Source organism: Hippocampus guttulatus, chromosome 1 (assembly GCF_054856545.1).
Source record: "Hippocampus guttulatus isolate MCC_2025c chromosome 1, RoL_Hgut_1.0, whole genome shotgun sequence".
Lineage (NCBI taxonomy): Eukaryota > Metazoa > Chordata > Actinopteri > Syngnathiformes > Syngnathidae > Hippocampus > Hippocampus guttulatus.
Window position 1 is genome coordinate 1780993 of NC_141261.1, and position 26992 is coordinate 1807984.

Consider the following 26992-nt stretch of genomic DNA (forward strand, 5'->3'; position numbering starts at 1 on the left):
TCATAAACAATGTATCGCATCATTGTTTTTTCTTACAGGGTCAGATGGCATCATAATACGCTAATATTTAAATAACATGCACGCTGGAGTGATACAGTACTTTGTAATGCATGGCTTTGGAAAGACATAAATGCTCACGTAAAGTCACATCATTGAGATTTTTTTTTTTTTTAACATTATGCGACAATGTTATTTCAGAGAGTTTATTGCAAAGTAATCTGCACGTGGTATGCAAAGTAAAGGCAAAATATTTACCGGTAAAGTTTAGCTTTGAGAATCTGACACAGGCGGGACCTTACAAACTGGACAAATAGCCATTTTTTTGTCAAAAAGCAAAAGGGAGGCTTGTGGCCTACCATTATCCAGAGGCTGCAAGTCTAAAAGTGGGATGGGAAAAATACAATCAGTGTGACTCATTGATGACAGCAAGGCTTTCCTTTAGATCAGCATAATCTGTTATTTGAGAATTTTGTGGACTTCAAAATCAATTTTTATTTTCCCAGGTAACTACTATGGAACGCCTAAACCGCCTGCCGAGCCGAGCCCTGTACAGCCAGACTTGGTGGACCAGGTCTTGTTCGATGAAGATTTTGACAATGAAGTCCAACGAAAGCGCACAACCTCAGTCAGCAAGATGGACAGGAAGGACAGTGCAGCCCCAGAGGAGGAGGATGAAGAAGAGAGGCCTCCAATGGTCAATGGTCAAGCTGGTGAGACAAGCACTGCCTTTTATTTCTTCTCACTATAATAGAGAGCAAAATAATTCACAGTCTATCCGTGTGTGAGTTGGAGGACCTGTCGATGTGTGAAAACGTACATTTGAGTACAAATACAACATGCAACCTGCAGGAGATAATGACACACATTTGGACACCCAATCAAGGTAAATTGGCAATCGCTAGTCATTTACTGCCCTATCTAGATTGTGCATCTATACGAGAAGGCATGCAATACGGAGATCCGCTGGCAGAAGCAGGGGGTTGGACCACTGTGGAAAAGGTAATTGAGCATGTAGCAGATCATCCCATCTTGCAAGATACACATCATCAATGTAGCCCTGGGTGGTCAAGAAAGTAAAGTTGAGCCTATCGCAACAAAGGACGGAGAAGAGGCAAACTGCATTTTAAGCTCCTGCTTTGTCTCAAGCCAATGAATATACCTGCTCTGTACATCATTTATACCTACTGCGCGTGTAGAAACCTCTGTGGCTTTTGTTTTTTTTAAAATGAGACCAAAGTGTCAGCAAAACGCTCTTGTCATGTTTTATCTTTGTCATTCGATCCCAGCACATACGCAAACAGAGTAATCAATGAGCTGATGAAGCTGTCCAGATGAAAACGTGTAGGTAGGAGCCACGATACAAACAGAGTCGGGATGCGCTGCTCTGGGCCAGGCTGACACCTCTTCTGCTCTTGCCCGGGAGGCCGTTCCTCGTATATCACTGCTGACGTGCAAATTCTATGGCATTTGCTACACTCTTCTCTATGTACTCTCTCTGCCTCCTCCATTTCTCTCTCTCTCTCTCTCTCACTCACTCTAACCTCCGCTCGTGTGGTGGGATGCAACCATTTGCCCAGTGTGCAGAGGAAGAGCAACTTGAGCGGCAGCAGGGCATCATGCAAGGAGCCCAAAGGGAATCCAATGGTTCCACATTCTCACCTCCCGTCTCCTTCTCTTTCTACCACCTCCCGTACCCCTACTCCCATCCACTTCCCCTTTCTGTCTCCGTGCCGGTGTCCCTGGCGGCATGTCGGGCCGCTGCAGACCACAAGGACAAGGCGGACTGGAGGAAGTCCGTGCCCAGCTACAATCAGTCAGCTGCGGCCATGGACCTGCGAGCGTGGAGTGCCATGGCACAGGACGATAGTCAGGAGCCCCTGCCAAAGAACTGGGAAATGGCCTACACAGAGACCGGCATGGTCTATTTTATAGAGTGAGTAACCTTAACACTGCCTGGCATTGGTCGAATTACTCCCCCATTGCATGAACTCCCGAGCAGTCGCCTGACTCCCCCTTAGCCCAATTCTTCCGAAACATAGTCCAAAAATAGTCACACAAGTCGACTTTATTTATGTCACAATAAGCTAGATTAGTTCTGGTCGCACTTCGCCGCATCAATCTGGTGAAGGTATCTGTAGGTTCAGCAGTTGTTTTACTTTTTTTTTTTCCCTGTGGTGGATTTTTTTGCTGGGGGGCTGGGGGGCTGGCAGGCCCGCATCGTTTTCATTTACTCTTTTATTCGTGCCTCAAAGTATTCTCGGGTTCAAGATTACAACAGCACTCTGAATACACCGTATGATCTCAAAATGTACGATCTCAATGAGCCTTTAAATCTTCTAGCTCCCAATAGCGGTTGAAAGAGCTTTTGGGTAATGCCGGTGCTGCTAATTGCTTAATAGTCTCATTATCTTCTTAATGATCTTGACAATGCCTGAAGATGAATTTATGTGTTTGTGCAGCCATAACAGCAAAACCACAACCTGGCTGGACCCACGGCTTGCCAAGAAGGCCAAGGCTCCTGAGAAATGCGAAGAAGGAGGTGAGACATCATTTGGCAGATAGCTTCAGGTTTCCTCGGGGCTCAAATCGACTCGCTGTGTATTGCCGACTTAGCAAATGGATTTACACAGGGTTTAACATATATTCAGGAGTATAGTCGTACCAGTCAAAATATGCATCATGACGTTTGCCAAACAACAATCATACACTGACTGCAAGAACTCCTTTTGTGCATTTTTTTTTTCAAAAATCATCTGACAAAAATGTTAATATGATATTATGTGTGTCCTGTATGGCATTCAACATTCCCAAATGAATAGATAGACCTGCGATTGGCTGGCAACCGGTTCAGGGTGTCCCCTGCCTACTGCCCAAAGACGGCTGGGATAGGCTCCAGCACCCCCGCGACCCTAGTGAGGATTAAGCGGTTTGGAAAATGGATGGATGGATGGATGGATGAATAGATAGACTCACTCACTTGTATGATGCAGTGTAGTATGGGGAAGTTCACGATGCCATTCTACACTGGGAGCCAAAGAAAACTGTGCGTCTCCTCTGCATGTGTCCATCAGGTATGTTTACAACGCTGTTTATAGTGGTAAATTGGTCCCTTTTTTTTTGGAGGACACACAGGGGCACAAGTTCTCATTTAAACGGACTGTCAATACCATCCATCCATCCATCTTCCGATCCGCTTTATCCTCACAAGGGTCGCGGGGGATGCTGGAGCCTATCCCAGCCGTCTTCGGGCAGTAGGCAGGGAACAACCTGAACCTGCTTGCCCATCGCTGGGCACACAGAGACGAACAACCATCCACGCTCACACTCACACTTAGGGACAATTTTGAGTGCGTGTTTTTGGAATGTGGGAGGAAACCGGAGTACCCGGAGAAAACCCACGCAGGGGGGGGAGAACATGCAAACTCCACAAACAGAGGCCGGAGCTGGAATTGAACCCACGACCTCTGCACTGTGAGGTCGACACGCTAACCACTGGACCACCGGGCTGCCTGTCAATACCTCCTTAGGAAAAAACGCTAAGATATGTGTACCTTTGTTGAGATCGGCCATTCTTCGCATCACAGCATGAATTGAAATCTCCCGATCTTCTTGACATCCATGAAAATAGTTAAACTGAGAATATACATACGTTTTCTGGTAGTTAAAGTTAATATAGTGAGCATGAATGATTAACGGACCAGTGAAAGTTCCCACAGAACTTTTCTCAATACTTCAGTTATTTTGCCATGATAAGGACATGTATCATTATAATTTATGTTTATGTTACCTGTAGTGTGGTGAATGTGTCTAAATTGTTGGGTTAAATTTGTGTTGCACCTTGTAAATATGAAACTGTGATGCTGATTTTCGTGCAATACAGTAAAACCCTCGGCTGGTGGAGTACGCATCAAGCTACAACGTTTCAACATGCGCACTTAAGTAAATTTCCTGATGGATTCCTTCGCTCATAGAGCTTGTGAGTCAAGGGCTGAACAATGGGATGTCTGCCATCCAGTGGTGAGCAGCAGTATTACAACTCAAAATTAAAATGATGGCGGAAGCATCATAGCATCATTCATTCATTCATTTTCCGAACCGCTTTATCCTCACTAGGGTCGCGGGGGGTGCTGGAGCCTATCCCAGCTGTCTTCGGGCAGTCGGCGGGGGACACCCTGAACCGGTTGCCAGTCAATCGCAGGGCACACAGAAACGCAAGCGCGGGGAGAACATGCAAACTCCACACAGGAAGGCCGGAGCTGGAATTGAACCCGGTACTTCTGCACTGTGAAGTCGAGTTGCTAACCACTCGACTACCGGGCCGCCCATCATAGTATCAATTAGTTTTAAAAAATTACTGCAAGGGCCAGTCCAGTCTGGGTGTGGCCTGCATGCTAGGACATGACAGTACCTTAAATGCTCCATGTATTTATTTCATCTTCTTCCGTACCGCTTGATCCTCACGAGGGTCGCAGGGGGGGGAGGGGGGCTGGAGCCTATCCCAGCCGTCTCCGGGCAGTAGGCGGGGGACACCCTGAATCGGTTGCCAGCCAATCGCAGGGCACACAGAGACGAACAACCATCCGCGCTCACACTCACACCTAGGGACGGACAATTTAGAGTGTTCAAACAGCCTGCCACGCATGTTTTTGGAATGTGGGAGGAAACCGGAGCACCCGGGGAAAACCCACGCAGGCCCGGGGAGAACATGCAAACTCCACACAGGGAGGCCGGAGCTGGAATCGAACCCGGTACCTCTGCACTGTGAAGCCGACGTGCTAACCACTGGACTACCGGGCCGCTGTATTTATTTTATTTTTTTTTAATTTTCACTCGCACGGTCTTGGACCAAGCTCATAAAATCCATGAGTCCGGGCTCTCAGTCCAAGGTGCTACTGTACTGCATAAACAGTGGTACTTAGTCTCATTTGCAGAATGAACAGTGGGACAAGTTAGGTGATGCCATCATTTAACAAATTCTCTGGACTTGTAGGGGAGCCAATAACTATTTTCTTTACAGAGGAGTTGCCAACACTGCATGGACAGCAAATTGAACAATGGAGCAAGCGTTTTTCTTCCCAGGTGTATCTGCCCCCCTTGAAGACTTGTCGAGTACATGTAGAGTGCTCATCACTGCGCCAGTTAACACAAGGCAATTGCTCCAAGGACTCTGTGTGTGACGCAGTAGCAGGAACTTGAGATAATGCTCACGTACGCTCCTCCTGAAACAAAGACTATTATTTTTCTAGCTCTAACAACTCTCTCTCCTATCACTCCAAGTCTCATCTATCATTTGGAAACGCCGCAAATAAAACAAGCAATCTATCCTCAAGGTGAAGTCCATGAAGTCCTCTCCTGATTTTCTCTCATTTTCCTTCCCCTAGAGTTGCCCTACGGCTGGGAGAGGATCGAGGACCCCCAGTATGGCACCTACTATGTAGAGTGAGTAAATATCTCTTGTTTGAGTGGTAGAGGCGACAAGAATGTGAAGATGGTGGCGTTGGAGGAGGTGGCACAATATGTGGTTGTTGAGTGACATGGACTAGACTCAGTCAGCAGCTTTGATCTGGAGCACACACTTAGCACAGATGAATTATATGCAATGATGTTATGTGATTGGATTCTAGGATAGGGCCTGTTTCAGTTTCCCACAGCCCCTCAAATCTGCAAATACAACGGGCAATTCAAGTGCTGGGGCCCTGCGTGGGAAACAATGGGGAGATTCCTTTCTGATCAAGAGTACGAATAGCAGCTCAATGTTTCATTTTGCTCCCATTACTGCGGACAAAGAGGCGTGGGGGTGGATCAGTGCCACTGTTTATACAAGAGGGTCAACGAGAGGCTGCATCTCCCATATCTCCACCTCGTTGTCTGGTCGAGTATATGACGTCTCATGATTTTCCCGAGCATGAGTTGCAGTGATGAGGGAGTAAGAAGAGATTGCAAAGTGAGGACCTTCACTTGGAGTGTAACAATGTGTGTGAGTCATGCATAGGAAACAAATGTTTCATGTTTCATTTTATTTTCTGACACACACACAGGCTCTTATCATTTTCTCAGCAGGTGTCCGCTTTAGTGCACCTTCAAAGTTGCCCTTTTGGCTTGTATTTCAAACCATTACCACGGCAACACTCCGGTGATCACGCTTTCATGGAGTGGATGTTTTTTGTTTTTTGCTTTTTGCTTTTTCAAGGGAGACTGTTTACTGTTTAGCGTGCGGTGATTCAACCGAGACAGGTCAATCATAAATTGGCAGAACAAGCAAAAGCAAGCCCTTCAAAAACTATTGAAGTAATGAGGCCAATTCCTTTTCTGTAGACATTTGGATTTGACATCACAAGATGAATATGAGGCAAGAGCTCAACATGTCATCCAAACCGTAACTTGGGAGACAGCATTATTGGTAACTAAACACCAAATTAGTAGATGGGGGGAAAAAAAAAAAAGATTTGGAACATTTTTAACTAGCAGACTTCAAATCGATTACAGTCAATACAACTTCATATTTACAGTGTAACTTTGTGTTACGAACGACCTTGTTTCCGAACAAATTGGCTGAAGCGCAATGTATTAGAAGAAAATCTGTGTCGTTTAATGCACTGCTTTACGTTTGCCAGCTGTTGTGGCATGGACACGCGAAAAGCTCAACTGTGCTTTTTCTGATGCCACTTTGGCTGCACATCAGACATTTGCAAGCACGTTACTGTATTTTTCTTTGTTGCTCTTAATTAAGAGTCAGAATAGCTCGTAGCTATTTTTATTTATTTTTTTAAAGAAGGATGTCATTACAAAACACTTGGATGGTGTTCTATACAGTATTGTGATAAAAATAAATTAAACTGACCATTGAGTTGGCTCAAATTTCGTTGTGAGAAGGTGAATTCAATTTGAAATTCCTCTTTCCTCCTCCATATTAAAACGTCAAAAGCTCAAGGAAATGAGAAAAAAAATCATAAATAAAAGGACTTTATAGTCAAAATACATGTAAGCAATGTACATAGCAATATACGCCTCAATGAAGCTATATTGGATGGAACGTTTTGCAACCATGCAATGTGAACTTCTCTGTAATAATTGGTTCTCCGAGTCCGACTTAATGATTATGTGTGTGCCGTCTTGCAGCCATATCAACCAGAAGACTCAGTTTGAGAATCCAGTCCTTGAAGCAAAGAGAAAAGTAAGCGTCGAGACGCCCTCCGCAGCATCCTCAACAACGGCCACACCCTCAGGTGAGCGCAAAACACTGCAGGAATTGAAGTTGATCTGGCATTTTTGATTTCTGCACCATAGCAATCAATGGCTGCCCTGTGCGCATCTCCTCCCTCCTGCCGAGATGTTTTCAGAGTTGACAGGCAGCTTATAAACAGCTGCCCTCTGAAGCAATGATAGTCAATTTGCATAATGGAGCTGAGCTGCACTGGGCGACGAAACTCATTTTGGCAGTCAGATATTAAATTCTGAGGGCTCCGAGGTCTCTTTTACGGCACAGCAGTTAAAAGTAACTTGCGATAACAGAATGGCATTTTCTAGATCAGGGTTGGGCAACTGGTGGACAACACTCTGAGTGGTTATTATTATTATTTTACCCCCGCCCCTTTTTTTTTTTTTTAATTTTATTTTATTTTATTTTTTACATTTTTTGCAAGCCCCCAAAATTCCTTCAAAAAAACGTTGATAAACTTTCTATATGTTTTCCACAGTAAACATGTGAAGGGAGATTGGAGAAAAAAATGCCTGCAAAAAAATTTGAAAAAAATGGAAACAAAAGCTTGCAGGAGTAGACTGTCGTTTTAACTGCTAATTTCACCAACCACCACTAGATGGCAGAAATTTCTTAGTTGCACTTAAACAGTGTCTTTTACTGCCTTACAGTACAATGTGAGGAGGGCTAATATTTTTTGCACGTTTGGAATGATATGCAGTGCAAACATAGTACCTTAGTAATATAAAAAAATTGAGTGGGTTCACTTTTATATTGACACTTTTCTGTGCACATGAAAGCTCTATTTTCAACCTGCCACAGCCGAGGATCTCTGTAGTCCTTGGATGAAACAGCCTTTATTTATGCGCTGCCAACCTCTGCTTCAATACACCACCTCCACGCCCTCGTTAATGAGAATGAATAATAACCAGTGAGCTCGTGGACGTGCGTAAAGTGGCATCTAAACAGTGTTCTGACCGCACAGTAAATCTGACCTATCAGATAAAAGAGAGAGCACGAGAGTCAGCCAGAGAAGCCCAGCACCGCACTCCATCCTAATTATAGCGCTGACAATCCTGTCTGACATTTAATATAATTACTCCGCCCCCGAGACGTCCGACTGTCCCTCGGTGGCCCACAGCTTAATTATCACCATGTAAACATGATTTGGGTGTCCACTGCACAACCCACCATCCTTGAGTGTTTGTTTGTTCACAAACTATTTGCTCAAACAAATCCATCTTTGAACGTATTGAACGGTATCAGTTCCTGAACTGATTCGTTTCTTTCTCAGTTCATTTGAGCTCACTCAGTTGCACGCAGGCCGGTGGGGAGTTGAACTGCAGCTGGCAAATGATGCGGCTAGTGTGCGGGCGGGGAGGGGCATGTCATTCATTACAGAGATCCTGCCCTGAGTGATTCTAACCATTTCCTCTTGGTGGGAATATACCTCATTGGCATCCGTTTCTCCGAGCTAACAACTACTGTAATGTTCATTCAAGCCACATGAAAAGAAACACACGCACACAATTATCTGAGCAGACTACACATATTTTATTGAGAGGAGAAGAGGCGCATACACATACCGTATTGGCCCGAATATAAGACTGTGTTTTTTGCATTGAAATAAGACTGAAAAAGTGGGGGTCGTCTTATATTCGGGGTCTAGACATTATACCCATTCACAACGCTAGATGGCGCCAGATATCCATCCATCCATTTTCCGAACCGCTTGATCCTCACTAGGGTCGCGGGGGGTGCTGGAGCCTATCCCAGCCGTCTTCGGGCAGTAGGCGGGGGACACCCTGAATCGGTTGCCAGCCAATCGCAGGGCACACAGAGACAAACAACCATCCACGCCCACACTCACACCTAGGGACAATTTAGAGCGTCCAATCAACCTGCCATGCATGTTTCTGGAATGTGGGAGGAAACCGGAGCACCCGGAGAAAACCCACGCAGGCCCGGGGAGAACATGCAAACTCCACACAGGGAGGCCGGAGCTGGAATCGAACCCGGTACCTCTGCACTGTGAAGCCGACGCGCTAACCACTGGACTACCGGGCCGCCCGGCGCCAGATATCATTGAAGCGAATGCTGAACTTGACTCCCAGGCAAAAGTGAACCCCTGTCACGAAGAATAAAAATAAAAATAGCGGTAGCACGAAGAAGAAAAATTAAAAATAGCGGTAAGAAAGAAAAGAGAAGAAAATAATAGAAGAGATAACAGAAAATGGAGAAACGTAGCAACAATATGGAGAAAAGTGGGTCGAAGATCGGCCAGGTTGACCGGCAGCTGAGGAGAAGCTATGATGTAATTTACATTTCAAAAACCAGAAGCCATTCATTTACGAATGTGATTGCACTTTAGATTTGAATGAGGGAAATTAACATGCTTTTTCTCTCAAACATATTGTTAGCATCATTGGTTTCAGATGTACTGTAATTATTTTCTGTATAAAAATTAATTTGATGTTCAAAAAGTCTTTTTTCAAACTTGAGTCTTGAAGAAGAGGGGATCGTCTTATAATCAGGACCGTCTTATATTCGGGCCAATATGGTATATGTTGATGCTATCCCTCGACAGCAATAGATGACAGGTGCATTGTTCATTTTTTTCACTCACCCCAACTTTCCAACTTTACAATATTTGACAAACTTTGTATGATAGAAGAAAGAGGACTTTGCGTTCACCGTGCAGTAATTCTTGTGCGTGTATACCACTCAAAGAAAAGCCGTGTCCCACGAATGACTGTGTGCTACGGTCCGTGAACGCGCTGTCCCTCAGTAAGTGAACACGTCATGACTTGTAGCAAGATGAAGCACCGATGAAATTTTTTGATGAACTGATTCTAGTGATTAAGTCCAGTTATTGTCATAACTACAATGACTTTCTTTTCTGTTCAAAGCAATAGTCATCATATTCATGGAGGAAGCGGTGCTTTCTTTTGCTTCTTTCTTTAGCATTTCTTGGTGAGGGGGTTCTAGGTTGTTCAAGTTGCTGTTGATGTCAGTGTTGTTGTTGTTGTTGTTGTTGTTTTAGGGGGGAGAATTATCTGTACACACCGTATGAATCACTTTGTGAGATGGTTTTTAATTGCAGCATACTGTGACACAACACACAACTCATTTGAAAATCAACCCTTTTTTTTTTTAACGGCTAACTTTTCGTCTTCATCTGCTCTTATTGTTGGCCTCTCAGTCTCTTCCTTACATAAGCATGCATAAACACATATGTTCCTCCTTATATTATTTATATCCCATTCACTGTGAAGTTGCTCTGTGAACAAAAGTGGCGGAAAGGAATTTCACAATCTCAGTTACTTACGATGCTAAGATGTTTTGTGACCTTGCACTGCTTGACATACAAAAAAGAGACCCTTGGAATACAGTTTAAGTGTGCAAAAAATATAATTACACTTAACTTTGGACGAGTGTGTGCATTACTTGCAGCGAGTAAGAGGCTGTCAGATATGACATTGTCGCATGAGCGCAGACAGATGGTAGTTTTTGGGCTTTTCACTATCTTCACATCACACGGACATTGACACATCCACAGAAGCATATGTGACAAATTAGCAGCTTTTATGAGAGTCATGAACTTGCAAGAGGCAAATCTCCATTCACAATTCACAATTTCTGAAAATGGCATTTCTGCTAACTTTGTTCCTGCGACAGAGGAGCCTGTCCACGGGGTGCGACACTTCACGCGAGACCCGTCTCAGCTACAGGGCTCCATCTATCAAACTGCACTTCGAAAAAGCCCCCAGGGCTTCGGCTTCACCATTATCGGAGGAGACCGACCAGACGAGTTTCTTCAGGTCAAAAATGTCCTTCCTGATGGGCCTGCTGCACACGACAAGAAAATTGCCTCTGGTAAGGTTCCCCCTATGACACTTCGGTATCTCCGTGGACATGTCAAAGAAGCTCGAAGCTAGGTGAAGAGAGGAACAAGACTCTTTGAAGTGCTAACTCCTAACCTTGTACCTAGTTGTCATCAAACTCTCAACGATTTGATATTTATATAATAATGTGTGGATGTGCAAGAGTTTGGATGTCGCATGGTGGGTAAAGAGGTAAACAAGGAAACTCAGGCCCATCGGAATCATGTTTCTTGTCTGCCAGTTTTCATCCAACCTTTTAAAGATGTTCAAAGGTCATTTAGCTTTTGAGCAAAACGTGTTTGGATTATATCAAAGAGAAGCTACTTCAGGTAGCTGAAGTCCAAGTCGTACAATGTTCTGGTCCGCACTCTCCTGGTTAAAAATGTAAACCAGTCTTACTTGAACTTTCACGGATGAGAGCTCAGAATTGAAAAAGAAACCCTATTGATCTGCTCCAATTACCATAGCACTTTACCAGTCACAATGATCACATGATTGACAAACATTTAATTGTCACTATGACTGCTTTTATCTGATGCAGCAAGATGCTCTTAGCACAATTAAATGCTATATCAATGCCGCTTTTTTTCTAATGGTCCATTCATGCCATCCACATTTGCATTCATCATGGAGCTTTGAGCGCACACCATCAAACTGCCCAACTGTCTCTTTGTCCTCGGTTTGAAATGTAGAATGCGTTAGGCCTGCAAAGCCGTGTATTTTTTCAAAAACGATAGAGAATGAAAAGCCTGCCTTTGTGTGTCCAGTGTATTATTGTGATTACGTTACATTTTAATGAATTAATTTTCAAACCGAGATGCTCCCTTTCCCTTTGTTTTCTCTTGATGAATTCCATTGCGAACCACGGGGGCAATCGAGCTTGCTCCGATAAGGGAAATCTGATCTGTTTGTCACGGTAGCCTATTGATTGTGTGGGAAGGTTGAGACAAGCATATTGGTCAGCGATTGAGCTGGCTCTCCAGACCTATTCTTCGACCTATTTGTCAGCCAGGTCCTTCCAATCTCCTTCTACAACCAGGTGTATGTGATTGTGAGCCCACTCGCCATGGCATTGAAACACGCATGATTTGTTCTTCCAGGTGACGTGATTGTTGACATCAATAGGACATGCGTGCTGGGGAAAACCCATGCTGATGTGGTGCAGATGTTCCAATCCATCCCCATCAACCAGTATGTTGACATGGTCCTGTGCCGTGGTTACACACTACCCGAAGATTCTGGCAGTGGTGGGGACGCGTCCAAGGAGTCTTCTCCCGCCGCTTCCAAGTCTCAGGACCACCTACATAAGGTCCAGGAAGGCGGAACCCTCCCCGGGCAGACTGCTGCGGTACCGCCCATGACTAACGGGGGGCGTCACCACCACCACCATGCGCACCATCACCTCCACCATCACCACCCTCCTCATGTTCACAACCAGGAGGGCCCGGATGCCACCCTGCTCCAGCCCGAGCTCATAAGCGTGCCTTTATTGAAAGGCCCTGGAGGTTTTGGCTTTGCGATTGCTGACTGCCCCCTGGGTCAAAAGGTGAAGATGATTCTCGACGCACAGTGGTGCCGTGGTCTGCTGAAGGGTGACGTCATCAAAGAGATTAACAGACAGAACGTGCAGACGTTGAGTCACTCGCAGGTGGTGGACATCCTCAAAGACTTGCCCGTAGGCAGTGAAGTCAACGTGCTGGTGCTCCGAGGAGGTGAGTTTTCTTTCTTTTCAGAAATTTGATCAATCGTTTATTTGTATATTCGCATATTACACAATGTTACGTTTCGTTTTATTGTGAGTAGCGGTATAGCTGGAGTTGTAAAAGAGAAACACACACTCACAGGCAGGTCTTCTTGAGTACAATGCCTTCCTGGATGCTGCAGCAGAACGTACACTGTGTTTGGAGAAAGAAAATGGCTTTTATGCTTACCGGTGTGTATTGTGCTTCATGTTAACGCTCTATGAGCATATAATTTATGTATTTGATCATTTTATGCTGAAAGGGGTTTCAGAACAAATACTCATCCTCAAAGAGAACTTTAAATCAAATTACCGGTAATTTCAATTTCAAATTTAACTAATGACGGTGTTTAAAGACTCATTGATTCAAAAAAACGGAAACGTTGAGGTGCCGGTTACAGAGGTCTCACTCGGCGCAATCGAGATCCTGGCAGTATTGAATCGAGCAATTTCAGACTCCCAACACCGCAACATTTGCAACACCGCGTCGGCATCCCGAGCAGGGAGGACATCATGCTTAGTCATATGGCAAGCTGTAGTGTGACGGTGCAGAAAGGTGGCGCTTCTTGTGATGCATTTGCCGCTTCCAGGGGGCCGGCGGGATGCAGAGCCTGGGTTAACCGTGGGAAATGTCTATCCTTCTGTTCACATTCAGCCTCCACAAACCTGAAGGACTCTGTCACATTGGCTGTGCTGCAGATCCGCGCCGCATACTCGCACCGCCTGCTATTATTGTTTTCGTGTGCGTGCGTATATTAAACGCTTCATCGCTGTTTGGTTCATCGTTGCTCGCAAAAGGAGCGAGCTCCCTGACCCGCACTTAATGTGGTGTGGTCTAGAAGCATCCTAGTAAAGACAGCAAATTATTTGGCCATTCTCCTAACCTAAAAATTCTGTTGACGCATGTACTGCGCTGTTTGCCCAGGGAGCAATGTGACTTGATTCTTTGCACCACTGCGTTTCACATTTGACAAGGAAATATTCATAAGGAAATAACTTCCCTCCAGCCGCTTGTTTTATGGTGACACCTAAATCTGGAGACATCACACTTAGGAATTTGCGCAAAGGAGCATGTTTTCCATGCTACTCTATGTAGTAGTGATTCCCAACTACTGGATGGGACTTGATCTCTAATGGATAGGAAAAACATAGAGGGATTCTCGGCGGTGACATTTCAAGGAAACAAATGACACGCATGAACTCGTTCTCAACACATCTCCATGCAGAGATACGCTCAGTCAGCACCATAATTACCTATAGGTGTTTTTTTTGTTTTGTTTTGTTTTTAATAACAATAATAATAATAGGTCTGGAAATATTTCTCAAACTTTAAATTGACTCTTATTTGTAAGTACCGATGTCTTGTTCATCCTCAGTTTCGAAATAAGGTGCTCTGAAAAGCACTTTGAGCAGGCGTAGTTGTCTTAAAAATATATTTGAGAATATGATATAACGGTTATACTTCCGAAATACAATTTCTGTTTTTCTTCTTGACTTCTGTAAAAGTGGGCTAGAATTAGCAACACTCAATTCAACTCAACTGTATTCATAGCGCACTTTCAAACAGCCATCGCTGCATACAAAGTGCTGTACATGGAGCAATTTAACATATACAATAAACAGTAAAACAAATCGGTAATAAAGGCGGTAGAAAGCACCGAACGGTAAAACCAAGAACAAATCTAAGTCATGCTGAGTCGAATGCCAAAGAATACAAGTGAGTTTTGAGGAGGGTTTTGAAGATGGGCAGCGAGGAGGCTTGCCGAATGTTCAGCGGGAGGTCATTCCAGAGAGAGGGACCAGCAACAGAAAAGGCTCCATCCCCTCTGAGCCTCAGTTTAGTTCTTGGTACTTCTAATAAAGTCTGGTCCGCAGACCTGAGGCGGCGGGCAGGTGCGTAGGGGCGGATGAGCTCAGAGAGGTAAGGTGGCGCAAGGTCATTTAGAGATTTGAAAACAAATAGGAGGATCTTGAAAATAACTCTAAAATGAATGGGGAGCCAGTGAATGGGCGCCAGAGTCGGAGTTATGTGCTCCCTCTTTACGAGTACCAGTCAAGAGGCGAGCGGCGGCATTCTGGACCAGCTGAAGGCGCTGAACGGAGGACTGGCTGACTCCAAAGTAAAGGGCATTGCAGTAATCGAGCCGGGATGTGACAAAGGCATGAATTACTGTCTCAAAGTGTTCATGAGAGAGGAGAAGTTTTATTTTGGCCAGCTGTCTAAGGTGAAAGAAGCTGGATTTAACAACGGCACCAATTTGCCGATCAAATTTGAAATCACTGTCCAGTTTAAGGCCCAAGTTTGAGACTGCTGACTTAACACGGAGAAATTCGGTTCCCAGATTGACAATGGGGCGGCCCGGTGGTCCGGTGGTTAGTGCGTCAAACTCATAGTGCAGAGGTTGTGCGTTTGATCCCAGCTCCGTCCTCCCTGTGTGGAGTTTGCATGTACTCCCCGGGGCCTGCGTGGGTTTGCTATGGGTACTCCTGTTTCCTCCCACATTCCAAAAATATGCATGGCAGGCTAATTAAACACTTAAAATTGTCCCTAGGTGCGAGAGGTGTGAGTGTGCTACCCTTGTGCGGATCGGAAAATGGATGGATGGATGGATTGAATAGTTGAGCCACAGCTCTAAAGGGCCATGTAATTGCTATGCTGCAACTTTAGTTGTGCGGCTGGAGAATACTGTCTCCTACTGGCTGCATCAAATTGTGGCCCTCCGGCACTTGTCATGGTCACAAAGCTTTCAGACAGGTCACTCAGAAGTTCAGAACAACAGTCCTGTTCATTTTAAAATCGATACGGAAGCCAACATCCAATGTCATATCAGTAAGTATGTCAGGTCTGCGGGATACTCAATTGTTTAACAATGTTCAAAATATCAGAATCGCTTCTTCATAGAAAGCGAAAATCTGCTAACTGGGGTCAATAGTGGATTCTCAACATCTGCTTCAAATAGCACGCCTCGTCAGCAATGTCAATTCTCGACTGCTTGCAGTGCAGTACCAACACAACAGATCAAAGCCCATATACAGTAAATGTTGTACATGCGCTGTAATCACCAAATGTCTTGACCTCTTACTTTCTGCTTCTAGGTCAGACATCACCTGTGAAATCATTGAAACCCGTAAGTTGAAGCACACACAAATGTTTCCTATTGGTCAGAAACTGATGATAAATCATATCCGGTTGTATATGATCAATCCAATCTTCAATGATAACACGTTTACTGTATATATATTCTCTGCGAGCACCAGCCACTGTGTGCGCTGCGTTATTCTGGCAGCGCTCTTCCTGCGGGATCCAATTTGCCCCCAAAAAGTATGCTGCTTTCTGACAAACGGTGATTTTCTTGGCTCAGCCGTTGAAGATGATTTGCCTTATTTCACAACTTGCTCCCGCATTGCGCCTCCGAGCTGCACTCTTAAAATAGCAACCCGCTGACGCAGCAATAGGCTCGCTAATACTGGTTTATCGATCTCCATCAGAATGTGTCGCCGCGCTTGGCACATAGTTACCGGTGCCTTCTGTTGTTGATCCATTTGCTAATGTATTGTATGTTGTTATTTTAAGACATGCTGTGCGATTTCTCTGTTCCAGTGCGCGGCACCAACATCTCAGCCTGCTCCTCAGCATGCACCCCAACCTACATTCCAGCCTGCCTCTCAACAGACTCCTCACCGCACCCACCCTACTCCTGCCGCACAGTTGCAGCGACCGGAGCTAAACCACAGCCCTGAGACTCTCGGTCATGCAGAGGTGCCACCTCATCTGCTCTCCAATGTCATGAGCTCATCTTCTCCCAAACCAGATGCTTCAGAACTATACGTCAAGTCCAAGGCGTTGTTGGATAGCCAGCGTACGTGGGCCACATTTTCTACCCATTATGTTTCTATCTATCAAGTGATGCTTTACCTTTTTGTCTCAATTTTAAGTCCCGTATTTTCCGCACGACAAGGCACACCTAAAAGCATTCAATTTTCTCAAAAGCCGACGGTGCGCCTTATAATCCGATGTGCCTTATATATAGATCAATATTCTGATTTCTTGGATGGAGCATTTTAAATGTTCTGTAAAGCGCTTTGTTACAGCTGCAGCGGTTGCGAAAGTGCGATATAAGTAAAGCTGTATCGTATTGTATTGGATTGGATTGTATTAGCGTAGCTCCATCGAGTGGATGCATAATGCAACCTCAGCTGCTATTGTAGCTTCTATCGAAGCTTCTTATAGTGCGGAAAATACAGTAATATTTTCCCTAGTGCACATGTAACTGAAAGCTTGAGTTAAGTTCCACATTCTAATTAACTTTAATAATAATATTTGTCACCACTGTTCTTATAAAATCAATATTTGAGAGTTAAAATATCATTCAAAAGGGGTTGTCATAATTTTATAGAAAAAGAGGGCGGGGGGGGGGGGGGGAGAGGAAGAAAGAAAGATAGCTCTATAGTAGGTGCCAAGGAAAGGTTTCACACAATGGAGTCATTTTACTGTTTGGTTTGAAATCCTTTAAATGGAAATTCTAAATTGTCTTTCAAACAACCCACCTGGGTCAAATAACACAACAAATAACTGTTTTGTTGGATATGATTGTTGGAAATGAGTTTTTTTTTCAGTCCTCTCGTCATTTTGAATGAATGCAATTTTCAATCAAATGTTTCTTTGCAGCTGCAAACACCAGGGACCTAGATGTGTTCATCAAGAGAAACCAAGAGTCGGGCTTTGGCTTCAGGGTCCTCGGAGGCGAGGGGCCGGAGCAGCCGGTAAGCGGGCTTTGTTAAGTCCCCACTGTTTAACTCTGCACGTCCACAATTGCTGCAGATGTAGCGAACTGAAAGGCATTTGACCTGCTGCGAACCCAGATGTACGTTTCCTTACATTTAACTGTCTGTGTTACATGATTTTGTCCGCAGGTGTACATCGGTGCCATCGTCCCGCTGGGCGCAGCTGAGAAGGACGGGCGCCTGAGGGCGGGTGACGAGCTGCTTTGTATAGATGGCGTGCCGCTGAAAGGCAAATCACACAAACAAGTACTGGAACTGATGACCAACGCTGCCCGCAATGGCCAGGTCATGCTAACGGTCCGCAGGAAACTGACGCATTCAGGTGGGTCGACCGTCACTGCTGAGCGGGGTCAAAGTGGCAGGAAACAATAGGTGGGTCTCAAAAGACATGATTTTATCATAGCTTACGCTATGTAGTACTGGCTTCCCCAACGTTCGTGGCCTTTACGGTTGGTGAACCAGCCACGAAAACTCTCGTAGGGTCTGATTCAGTCAAGGTTTGCATGTGCAAACGTACTCAAAATTTGATGTCGCTGATTTACTAACTAGATGCAGCCAGGATTGTGTCTGCCAAACGAGTAAAGCAGCTACATGATTTCTTGTCATTGTTTGATCAAATAAAACAACTAAGCTAAAAAATAGGTTTGTTTTTTGTTGATAAATAAGGGAATCCAATCTCAGTTTGCCATGTGGAAAGTTCGGACATTGACCAGTCTCTCATGTTTTAGCAATCTTCTTCGAAGGATTCTTTTTTTTCTGTGTCAAAGCAACAACCACATTGATTTTTAATGTGTTCAAGAAGAGAAACTGGGGTCAATTACTATTCAGTAAATCTCAGTGTTGTCATCTGATGACAACCGACCGGTTGATTTCGTGATTTGAAGGGTGTGCTTTAGCGCTTGTAGCTCTGCCAAATACTGTCCACCGCAGTCAAAAGGTTTGAATCTCATCGAAGCAAAAGAAATGCAACACCACCAGAGTCGAAAGGTTTCAATCTCATCTAAGGTCCTGCGATGTGGATTTTGCCATGTTCTTCCCATCGACTTTCCCCAAATAATTCATGTTCATTGAAAGTCAAGTCAAGTCAACTGTATTTATAGCGCACTTTCAAACAGCCATCGCTGCATACAAAGTGCTGTACATGGAGCAATTTAACATGCACAATAAACAGTAAGACAAATCGGTAATAAAGGCGGTAGAAAGCACCAAACAGTAAAACCAAGAACAAATCTAAGTCATGCTGAGTCAAATGCCAAAGAATACAAGTGAGTTTTGAGGAGGGTTTTGAAGATGGGCAGCGAGGAGGCTTGCCGAATGTTCAGCGGGAGGTCATTCCAGAGAGAGGGACCAGCAACAGAAAAGGCTCCATCCCCTCTGAGCCTCCGTTTAGTTCTTGGTACTTCTAATAAAGTCTGGTCCGCAGACCTGAGGCGGCGGGCAGGTGCGTAGGGGCGGATGAGCTCAGAGAGGTAAGGTGGCGCGAGAATATTCAGAGATTTGAAAACAAATAAGAGGATCTTGAAAAGAACTCTAAAATGAATGGGGAGCCAGAGAAGGGATGCCAGAGTAGGAGTTATGTGCTCCCTCTTACGAGTACCAGTCAAGAGGCGAGCGGCGGCATTCTGGACCAGCTGAAGGCGCTGAATGGAGGACTGGCGGACTCCAAAGTAAAGACTATCACTTATCCCTAGGAGTAAATGTGAATATGAATGCTTGTTTGTCTTTTTGTGACCTACGATTGACCGTTGACCCGTCCAGGGCGTATCCCGCCTCTTGCCTTGAAAGTTAGCTTGGATAGACGCAAGGTCACCTGTGACTCCAATGTGCATTAGCAGCATTGAAAATGGACGGCCGGATGGATGTTTCAAAGCATGTGTATGTGTTTGTATCAGACGGCGGCGGCTGGGAAGAGGAGGGCGGGCAGCAGACCCCGCATGTGGCACCTGCTCTGGTCGGCAGCTCTCCGTCGACTGCCCGAGGGGAGCCCCCGAAAGCCGCATATCCCTCTCGACAGGAGCCCTTTGAAGTCACACTGCATCGAAAAGACAACGAAGGCTTCGGCTTTGTCATTCTCACCTCAAAGAACAAGCCCCCTCCTGGAGGTAAGGTCCCGAACATATATGTAGGGATGTGTATCCATAAGATTCTATCGATACTACGACTCTGAACCATAATGCTCATTGAATCCGGTCCCTTAACGGTATTCTTGTCTGTACTTTTTTTGTTATTGTTATTTATTCCTATTTATGCTGATTTATGATAAAGACCAAAACCTAAATGAAATTAAGAGCCCAACTGACATTTCTTCATTACAATCCTTAAAGACAACAAATATTACATGAATCAGGAAGCTTTTTGTGGGCCTATCGGATGATCAACAAAATCGCTTTTGACTCATGATACTTGGCCCACCCAATAATACCTAGTCAAGGATCCATTTTGCTGATTTTAAAAAGACATTCTAAATGTTTAAGCTCGCTTGGATGCGAGAACAGATACTAAGTGACATGTTTCCTGCCAAGAGCTCGGATCAAATTTTCAAATGATGTTCTTCAAACATTTCGGGATGCCATACCACAGACAGCCATAGTGCGGGTGAGGGCATGTAAATAATGTCATCATGATGACCCTGAGTTGTTTTTCCCGCAGTGATACTCACACCTACGACAGAAATACTCACAAACGGCCGTACTGTGATAGTCAACGTTTGCTTCATTGTTGTCCGTGTGCATTTCAGTAATACCTCACAAGATTGGACGCATCATTGAAGGCAGCCCTACTGACCGTTTGGGCCAGATGAAGGTGGGTGACCGAATCTCTGCTGTAAACGGTCAGACCATCATGGAGCTGTCACACAACGACATTGTCCAGCTCATCAAGGAAGCAGGCACTTCAGTTACCCTCACCGTTGTACCCGAAGACGGTAGGCTGGCACGTTTTTAAACATACGATGAGGCGATGATCATCACGCGTGTCATTTTGAATATTCGTGTGGCCTTCGCTCCGACAGACAGCATGCCTCCCTCCACCACAAACTCAGCCATGCAGAGTCCCTCGGTGCATCCAAGAGCCGTTGGCCAGCAGGCTCCCAACTATGCAGACAGGTAAACCACGGGAAGACCATCGAACGGGGATTGTAGAGAAATGACTAATACGTCCAATCTTCTTAGCGCAGCGAGCAGTTTGCGCTGAACTGGGGCTCACACACACAGCAAGACGGAAAATCCCCTTCCATCTCTGCTTGAATGGTGGAGAATATAGAAAAAAAAAGATTACAGAGCAGTCAGGTTTCATTTTATGCTGCACTTTTTAATCCTCCAGCAGCAGTTCCTCACCGGCTCAGCATTCCAATTCTACCCATTAAGCACCACTGCAGAGCCGCTGAAGATGTCACTTTTTCTTTGTGTAGTTTGTGAGCACAGAAACGTGACGGCAACAAGCGCCAAAAACCTTTCCTAGTCATGTCCAGTCAGTCCAACACTGTCACCAGCACAACTTTTTGGAATACAGTATTAATTACAACTTGGTCATTTTACTTTTCTTTACATGACCACGTTACGCGAGGCTTTGTCGTCATGTCATTATTCGAAGTGGTTTCCCTGTTTCTGCTTACATAACATAAGGCAGTCAGTCAGTCAGTTTCTGAAACGGGGTTATGGGAAGCCCTGGTGGCAGTTGTCGGAATTGCAAGTTGCTCACCAGCGATCTTGTTTACATTATTTCAGATGTTTGAAGAAGGATTCGAACCAAACAGGGTCTATGAATGCTGCTGAAGTTACACTATGAAAGAGTTTTGCCTATCGAGGGTACTTCCTCTAATGTGGTGTGGTGCGTTTGAAATCAGTAGTGTTGAAGCTATAATGAGGCACCTCATTGTGTGTACTGTATACAACATTTCCATAATTCCTTTTCAAAGGGTTTTGTGCAGGGATTTTGAAGACTGTAGACTGATTACTACATATTTACACGGTGCTTAAATTATCCTTTGTGGAGCAGGAATGGTGACATGGGAACACTCAACGCACCGGGCCTAAAGCAGGTGAGAAGACTGCATTTGTTCATTTTTTCAGTTTTTCTCCTCCTCTGTTATTTGGTTGCTCAGCTGTTTAGATGCTGTGCCAGCTCAGGGAAAGTTAATGTTTTCCAAATTTCGAGCATGCGTTTGAATGGATTTCTCTGCAAAAAAGGACTGTTTTGTGGTGGAGTTGGATCGTAGCCAGAGGGGTTTCGGCTTCAGCCTGAGGGGAGGTAAAGAGTACAACATGGGCTTGTTTATCCTGCGCCTGGCTGAGGATGGGCCTGCACTTAAGGACGGAAGGATACATGTGAGTTTTTACAATTTGGATACGAATGAAGACACACTCTTAAGTTCTCTCGTGACAAAAAAGCTCCATGCATAAATCTGCTTCGCAGGTTGGTGATCAGATTGTCGAGATCAACGGTGAGGCCGCTCAGGGCATCACGCACACTCGGGCCATCGAGCTGATCCAAGCCGGAGGCAATAAAGTTCATCTGTTGCTCCGACCCGGCCAGGGTTTGGTTCCCGATCACAGTGAGTGAAGCCGGACACCGCGTGCTCACACCGAACCGTGCACATAGATCTCTAGCGTTGGTTACTGTCCAGATGCTGCTTCTTCTCATGCATGTGTTGCAAGCTTTCTGTCTCGCCTCTTATTTCTTCAGCTCGCTAGCTCTCTCATGCGCCAATATCTGACTTGCTTTCTCTGTTTGTTTGTTTTTCCATTGGCACGGCTGTCTGTCTGTTTCTATTTGTCTCTTCCTCCTATAGGTCTGAGCTCTTCTTCCACCCTGTGCTTCTACATGAAACCAGAGCATCACTAAAGGCCTCACTGCTTTTCTTGGTCTGTCCCTAAATAGCCGCGGTAAAACCTTGTGCTCCTCTCCTCCTTCCCAAGTGATCCGTCTGCTGCCAGATTTCAATGTTGTTCTCCGCTCCTTCCTCTCACTCGCCGTCACATTAATAGACCCAGTTGCCTGCGACAGCACATGTAATTAGGTTCTGAACTTGGCTGGCTAAACCAAAGCAGTGAGTCCTAGAAGAACAAACAGACCTGCAGGGGTTAGCAAGTTGTTATTTTGGATGCCACTGAACACATGCTTTTTCTTAAGGCAGAAGATTAAGTTTTAGATCGAGACCACTGCATTGTGTGGAGCGATATTAGTGTGGTATAATTATTATTCATTTGAATTATTATTATTATGTACAACAAGTTTTTTTCACAGTACATTACATTGCCTGAAGTGTTGGCATAAACTTTTAAAACTGCTCACATGATAGTTGTGACACACAGGATCACTGTTGGCCGAATTAAATACCTGGTTGGGGAGGCCTATTGACCAACGAGTATATTGGAATGTGTTCTAACAGCAAACATTGATTAGTAAGGGTGACAAGAATCCGTGTGTGTGTGTTCACTGGCATCCTCTCGCCGCAAAAGGAGAAATTTTCATGAGTTGGTGCTCCTGGAAATTGAGCACGCTAGCAACACTCTCTTTTCTGGCTGATCTGTGTATGGCCACAGCTTTGCACAACACAGCTCAGAGAGATAACTGTAGTGATCTAAGCAGCCTGTGGGTCGTGACTATGTTGTGACACAGGATTTAAATATTGGTGTCCTAAAAAAAAAAAAAAAAATCAAGAAATGCTTCTTTTTTTTTGCCATCATGACAATATTGCACCTCTGGTGCATGATATTTTTCCCTCGAATGTGCAAAATAAAGGGTGTGTTATATTTTCAGCTCACAAATGATCTTATGTTCCACTCCTTGTTTCCCAGGTTCAAAGGAAAACGCAATCATTCCAACCTCAAGCTTGCCCAAACATTCTGTAACTGACGAGCAGCTATCATCTCCAGCCTCTCCATCCTCTGTCTCCATCTCGGAATGGTCCCCATCTTCACCCCCGGTAACCATCTCTGATGACTTCTCCAGAACAGAGCTGTGGTCAGTGGGCTCGCCCACCACAGGGAGGGCGCATGCACGTCAACCTAACAGATTAACAGGGCAGCAGGTTTCCACCAAGCGCACCACCAGTCCTGGCACACACACCAGGAAAACAAGCCGCAGTGACTCCAAGAGAGCGACTGAAAGCGGAGCAGATCACGCCAACAGGTCCCACAGCCCCAAGAAAACAGAGCGGGGATCCTTGGAGGACATGAAGAGTCTTCGAAAGCACGAAGGGAAGAGAGACCATCGCTCCTCCAGCCCCAAGAAGAGTTCCAAGAGAGAACATGACCCCGCTGTGCCTTTAAGGAACCAGGAGGGGTCCCAAAGCCCGCGCCGCCCAGCAGGCCAGCAACCGGCCGGGGAGGGGCGAAGGTACAATGATGAGGTTGCAGCGCATTGGCAGGAGAGAGGCACTACGGAAAGCGATCGACACAGGAGGGGCAAAAAAGCTGAACAAGAGGCGATGGCACAAAAGTCACACGTACACAGGGAGAGGTCGGGATCAGGTGCCGAGACGCTGAGCCGCAGGAGTGTAAAAGACAAAGAGAGTAGGTCACAGAAGTTGCCCGAAGATGGGAGTAAAAAGGACCCCAGGGGGTCCAGCGGTAGCATCCAGGACCCTGGCTGCAATGGCACGTCCAGCAGCAAGAGGCCTCCCATCACGCCGGGGCCGTGGAAGGTTCCCAGTCCGAGCAAGATCCAGTCCCAGGCGGACACAACATAGAAACCATCTAGTCAATCATGGACTATGATTTCCTTTCACCCAGTTTTGCCTGGCTCACTTTGCTAAGGCTGTGTTGTGTTCCTCCATGCACGCTGGAATCTGCTTTAGAATCTGAATTTGTTTTGTCTTTTGTTTGTTTGTTTTTGGGGGGGTTCATTTCAGAGTCCAGTTTGAAGGAAACTGACCTATTTCCCCATTCACTGTGAGACTTGGATGAAGGATCTGATTTTAGTCACTGTGAAGGTTCAAGGCACATTCCCGTGCTGGCTGATTCTCCGTTGATTGTGGACGTATTCTAGGTGTTGGACAAGTCATTTGGTGTTTTTTGACAACACTATTCCATTGATGAGCTGACCGCTTTCGTACTCATCTGAGGTGACGACTCTCATGATCTTGTCAACGTGTTGACAGCTTTTGTGGAGCTTTTGAAACACGCCTCAACAGACCGGACACTTGTGCTTATTGTTCTCGTATTTGTTTCATCTGTGTTGATTGTAATGTAACTTATTGAAACGGTAACTGTCAGTAAACATGCTAAGTCATTTCACTTGTCAGGTCTTAAAGGTAGGAAGAGGGTGTGTATGTTAACAGTTTAAAATGACAAGTGTGCGACAAGAAAGGTTTTGGCAATGGGGGGGGGGGGAGGAATCTATAGTAGCTTGATCTGCCTACATTATATCCACACACACACAAAAAGGGAAATTGTGGTGTTAAAATTGCTCGTGAACAGGTCCCGAAGCTTTGACAACTGCAAGAACTGCACAATCGATACCTTCTGTGATCCGTATGGGTCAACTTTGCAGCTCTGTGTTTTCGGTCATGTGGCTATCATGCGTTTGCAAGCTTTTCCATATCGCTGTAGCGTTGACTTAATATACCTGATCTGAGCGTTATTTATCAAAGTGTTTACGACATACTGACATATTTTAGATGAATGGAATTAACAGAACTTGATTGTAAGAAGTGACGGCTCTGACTTCGGCATTCTTAAAACAATGCTTATATACCGGTACTGTTATCACCAGAAATATGGCCACCCCAGCAATTAAACGTTTTCTTTGTTCATCTCACATTTTATTTGCCACTAAATTGCTCCCAACAAGTCAAAAGTCTCAAGTCAAGGTTTGTTCTTCAAATTCTTGAGAATTGACATAAATGCGATTATTATACACACCATAAACAATGATTTTTTTCAAGGTTTTCATCCAGATATATATGTATATGTGTGTGTGCGTGTAGAGAATAAGAATGACTCGACTGGGAGTGGAAAATTACACAGAGTTTATCAAAGGAAGTCAACCAGTGGCCCACGTTCTATAATATAACCTCTCTGTGGACTTATTGGGGTGATTTTTAACCTGCACTGATGTTGCTGCTCTTGAACACTGTGTTGTCTGGTGGCTCGCACACTTTTATTCACACGCTTGTTGTCATGTGAAGCATCAGACTGCCTGTTGAAGGATGTACAGAAGAACCTGTTCCTTTTTTTTTTTGTCATCTACGTTGTTATGGTTGACCCCTGTACTGTTTACCGTGTATTCCATTAACACGTATGAGACTGTGGCCTTGGATCGCTCAAACACATTTAAGAAATATATAGTTTTCACATCACAGTTAGTTGTAAATGTTTTTAAATTGTACAGCACCTGTATAAATCTTTGCCGTCATGCAGAAAAACTATCTATCATCTGTACATTGTTTCATTATTTTTGTAAGGGAACTGACAGGAAAAGATATAAAATTGGTGAAAATAAATAGCCTTGCATTCTGATCATGCACTGATGAATAAAGGTTTACCGAATAAACAGAAGCATGTGTTTGTTGATATGTTAAGATCAGTGGTAGTAAACATTCAGGCGTGACCTTCGTTTCTCTTAAAAACATTCAAATGAATAATGTTTACATATAAGATAAGAAAATAACCTATTTGTCCTACAATGAGCAAATATATGCATAACAAAGATGTGGCTTCAATTTGCAGTGAGTGAGTCACAATAGAATTTACATTGTTATAAATACTGATCAAAGAAAAAAAGAGAAAGTAATAATGTAATAATACAACATGATCATAATATACTACAGTACTGTACATACTATTATAACCTTGTTTTTACACACACATATATATATATATATATAATCAATATCAATCTATATTTCACGTTATTAATCAATGGTCCTGGGTGGAGGGAGGGCGTTTTGTCGCATCCTCAATGACGTCACTCGTTCAGAAGCGAACGTGAGCCTTTGCACGCATGCAGTTCAGGAAAAACGTCATCTCCCATGATGCTTTTCGACATTAAAAGGCAGGAGATCAACTGAAGCGGCACGTCTCACGCGTGCGCAGAGGAAAGCAATCAGTGGCCGTTCGAAGTGCCATGTTGCGCGGACCAGAGAGAGAGAGAGAGAGAATTGCTCCCTTAAAGGGGAAGTCAGTTCCAAAAGTTGCTTCTCAGTACAGTAATATGTTCTATGCGCCTTCCCTGGTCTACACACAGCCTTCTGAGTCATACTGAATTTGCAGAACATGAGTGAGTTTTTTTTTAGCCATCTCAAGGTGCGGCCGTTTTGCCACTTGCTGTTACTGGAAAATGACATCACGGTTGCTCAGGGCTCAGGTAACAACCAATCACATCTCACCTGTTTTCTGAAGCTGAGCCGTGATTGTTTGTTACTGGGCCAATTTCAATGAT

The 26992-nt window shown here is 44.7% G+C and overlaps 1 protein-coding gene across 3 annotated transcripts in view; it reads left to right on the forward strand.

Annotated features, from left to right (window-relative positions):
• Nucleotides 1–26109, forward strand: part of LOC147209968 (membrane-associated guanylate kinase, WW and PDZ domain-containing protein 3-like) — an 84380-nt gene extending 58271 nt beyond the window's left edge. Inside the window, exons 4-22 of one of the 3 annotated variants that reach the window (XM_086127260.1) lie at nucleotides 504–710; nucleotides 1765–1933; nucleotides 2460–2539; nucleotides 5382–5439; nucleotides 7120–7226; nucleotides 10877–11074; nucleotides 12183–12794; nucleotides 15920–15951; nucleotides 16425–16683; nucleotides 17493–17587; nucleotides 17738–17930; nucleotides 19501–19710; nucleotides 20346–20531; nucleotides 20619–20712; nucleotides 21605–21647; nucleotides 21796–21933; nucleotides 22022–22160; nucleotides 22398–22491; nucleotides 23407–23548. In XM_086127260.1, the coding sequence (XP_085983386.1) occupies nucleotides 504–710; nucleotides 1765–1933; nucleotides 2460–2539; nucleotides 5382–5439; nucleotides 7120–7226; nucleotides 10877–11074; nucleotides 12183–12794; nucleotides 15920–15951; nucleotides 16425–16683; nucleotides 17493–17587; nucleotides 17738–17930; nucleotides 19501–19710; nucleotides 20346–20531; nucleotides 20619–20712; nucleotides 21605–21647; nucleotides 21796–21933; nucleotides 22022–22160; nucleotides 22398–22450 (2873 nt within the window). In that variant the 3' untranslated portion in view covers nucleotides 22451–22491; nucleotides 23407–23548. Of the gene's footprint in view, nucleotides 1–503; nucleotides 711–1764; nucleotides 1934–2459; nucleotides 2540–5381; nucleotides 5440–7119; nucleotides 7227–10876; nucleotides 11075–12182; nucleotides 12795–15919; nucleotides 15952–16424; nucleotides 16684–17492; nucleotides 17588–17737; nucleotides 17931–19500; nucleotides 19711–20345; nucleotides 20532–20618; nucleotides 20713–21604; nucleotides 21648–21795; nucleotides 21934–22021; nucleotides 22161–22397; nucleotides 22492–23406 lie in introns of all 3 variants that reach the window. The other 2 variants (XM_086127177.1, XM_086127090.1) reach the window with 2 other exon arrangements.
• The last annotated feature ends 883 nt before the right edge of the window (nucleotides 26110–26992 follow it).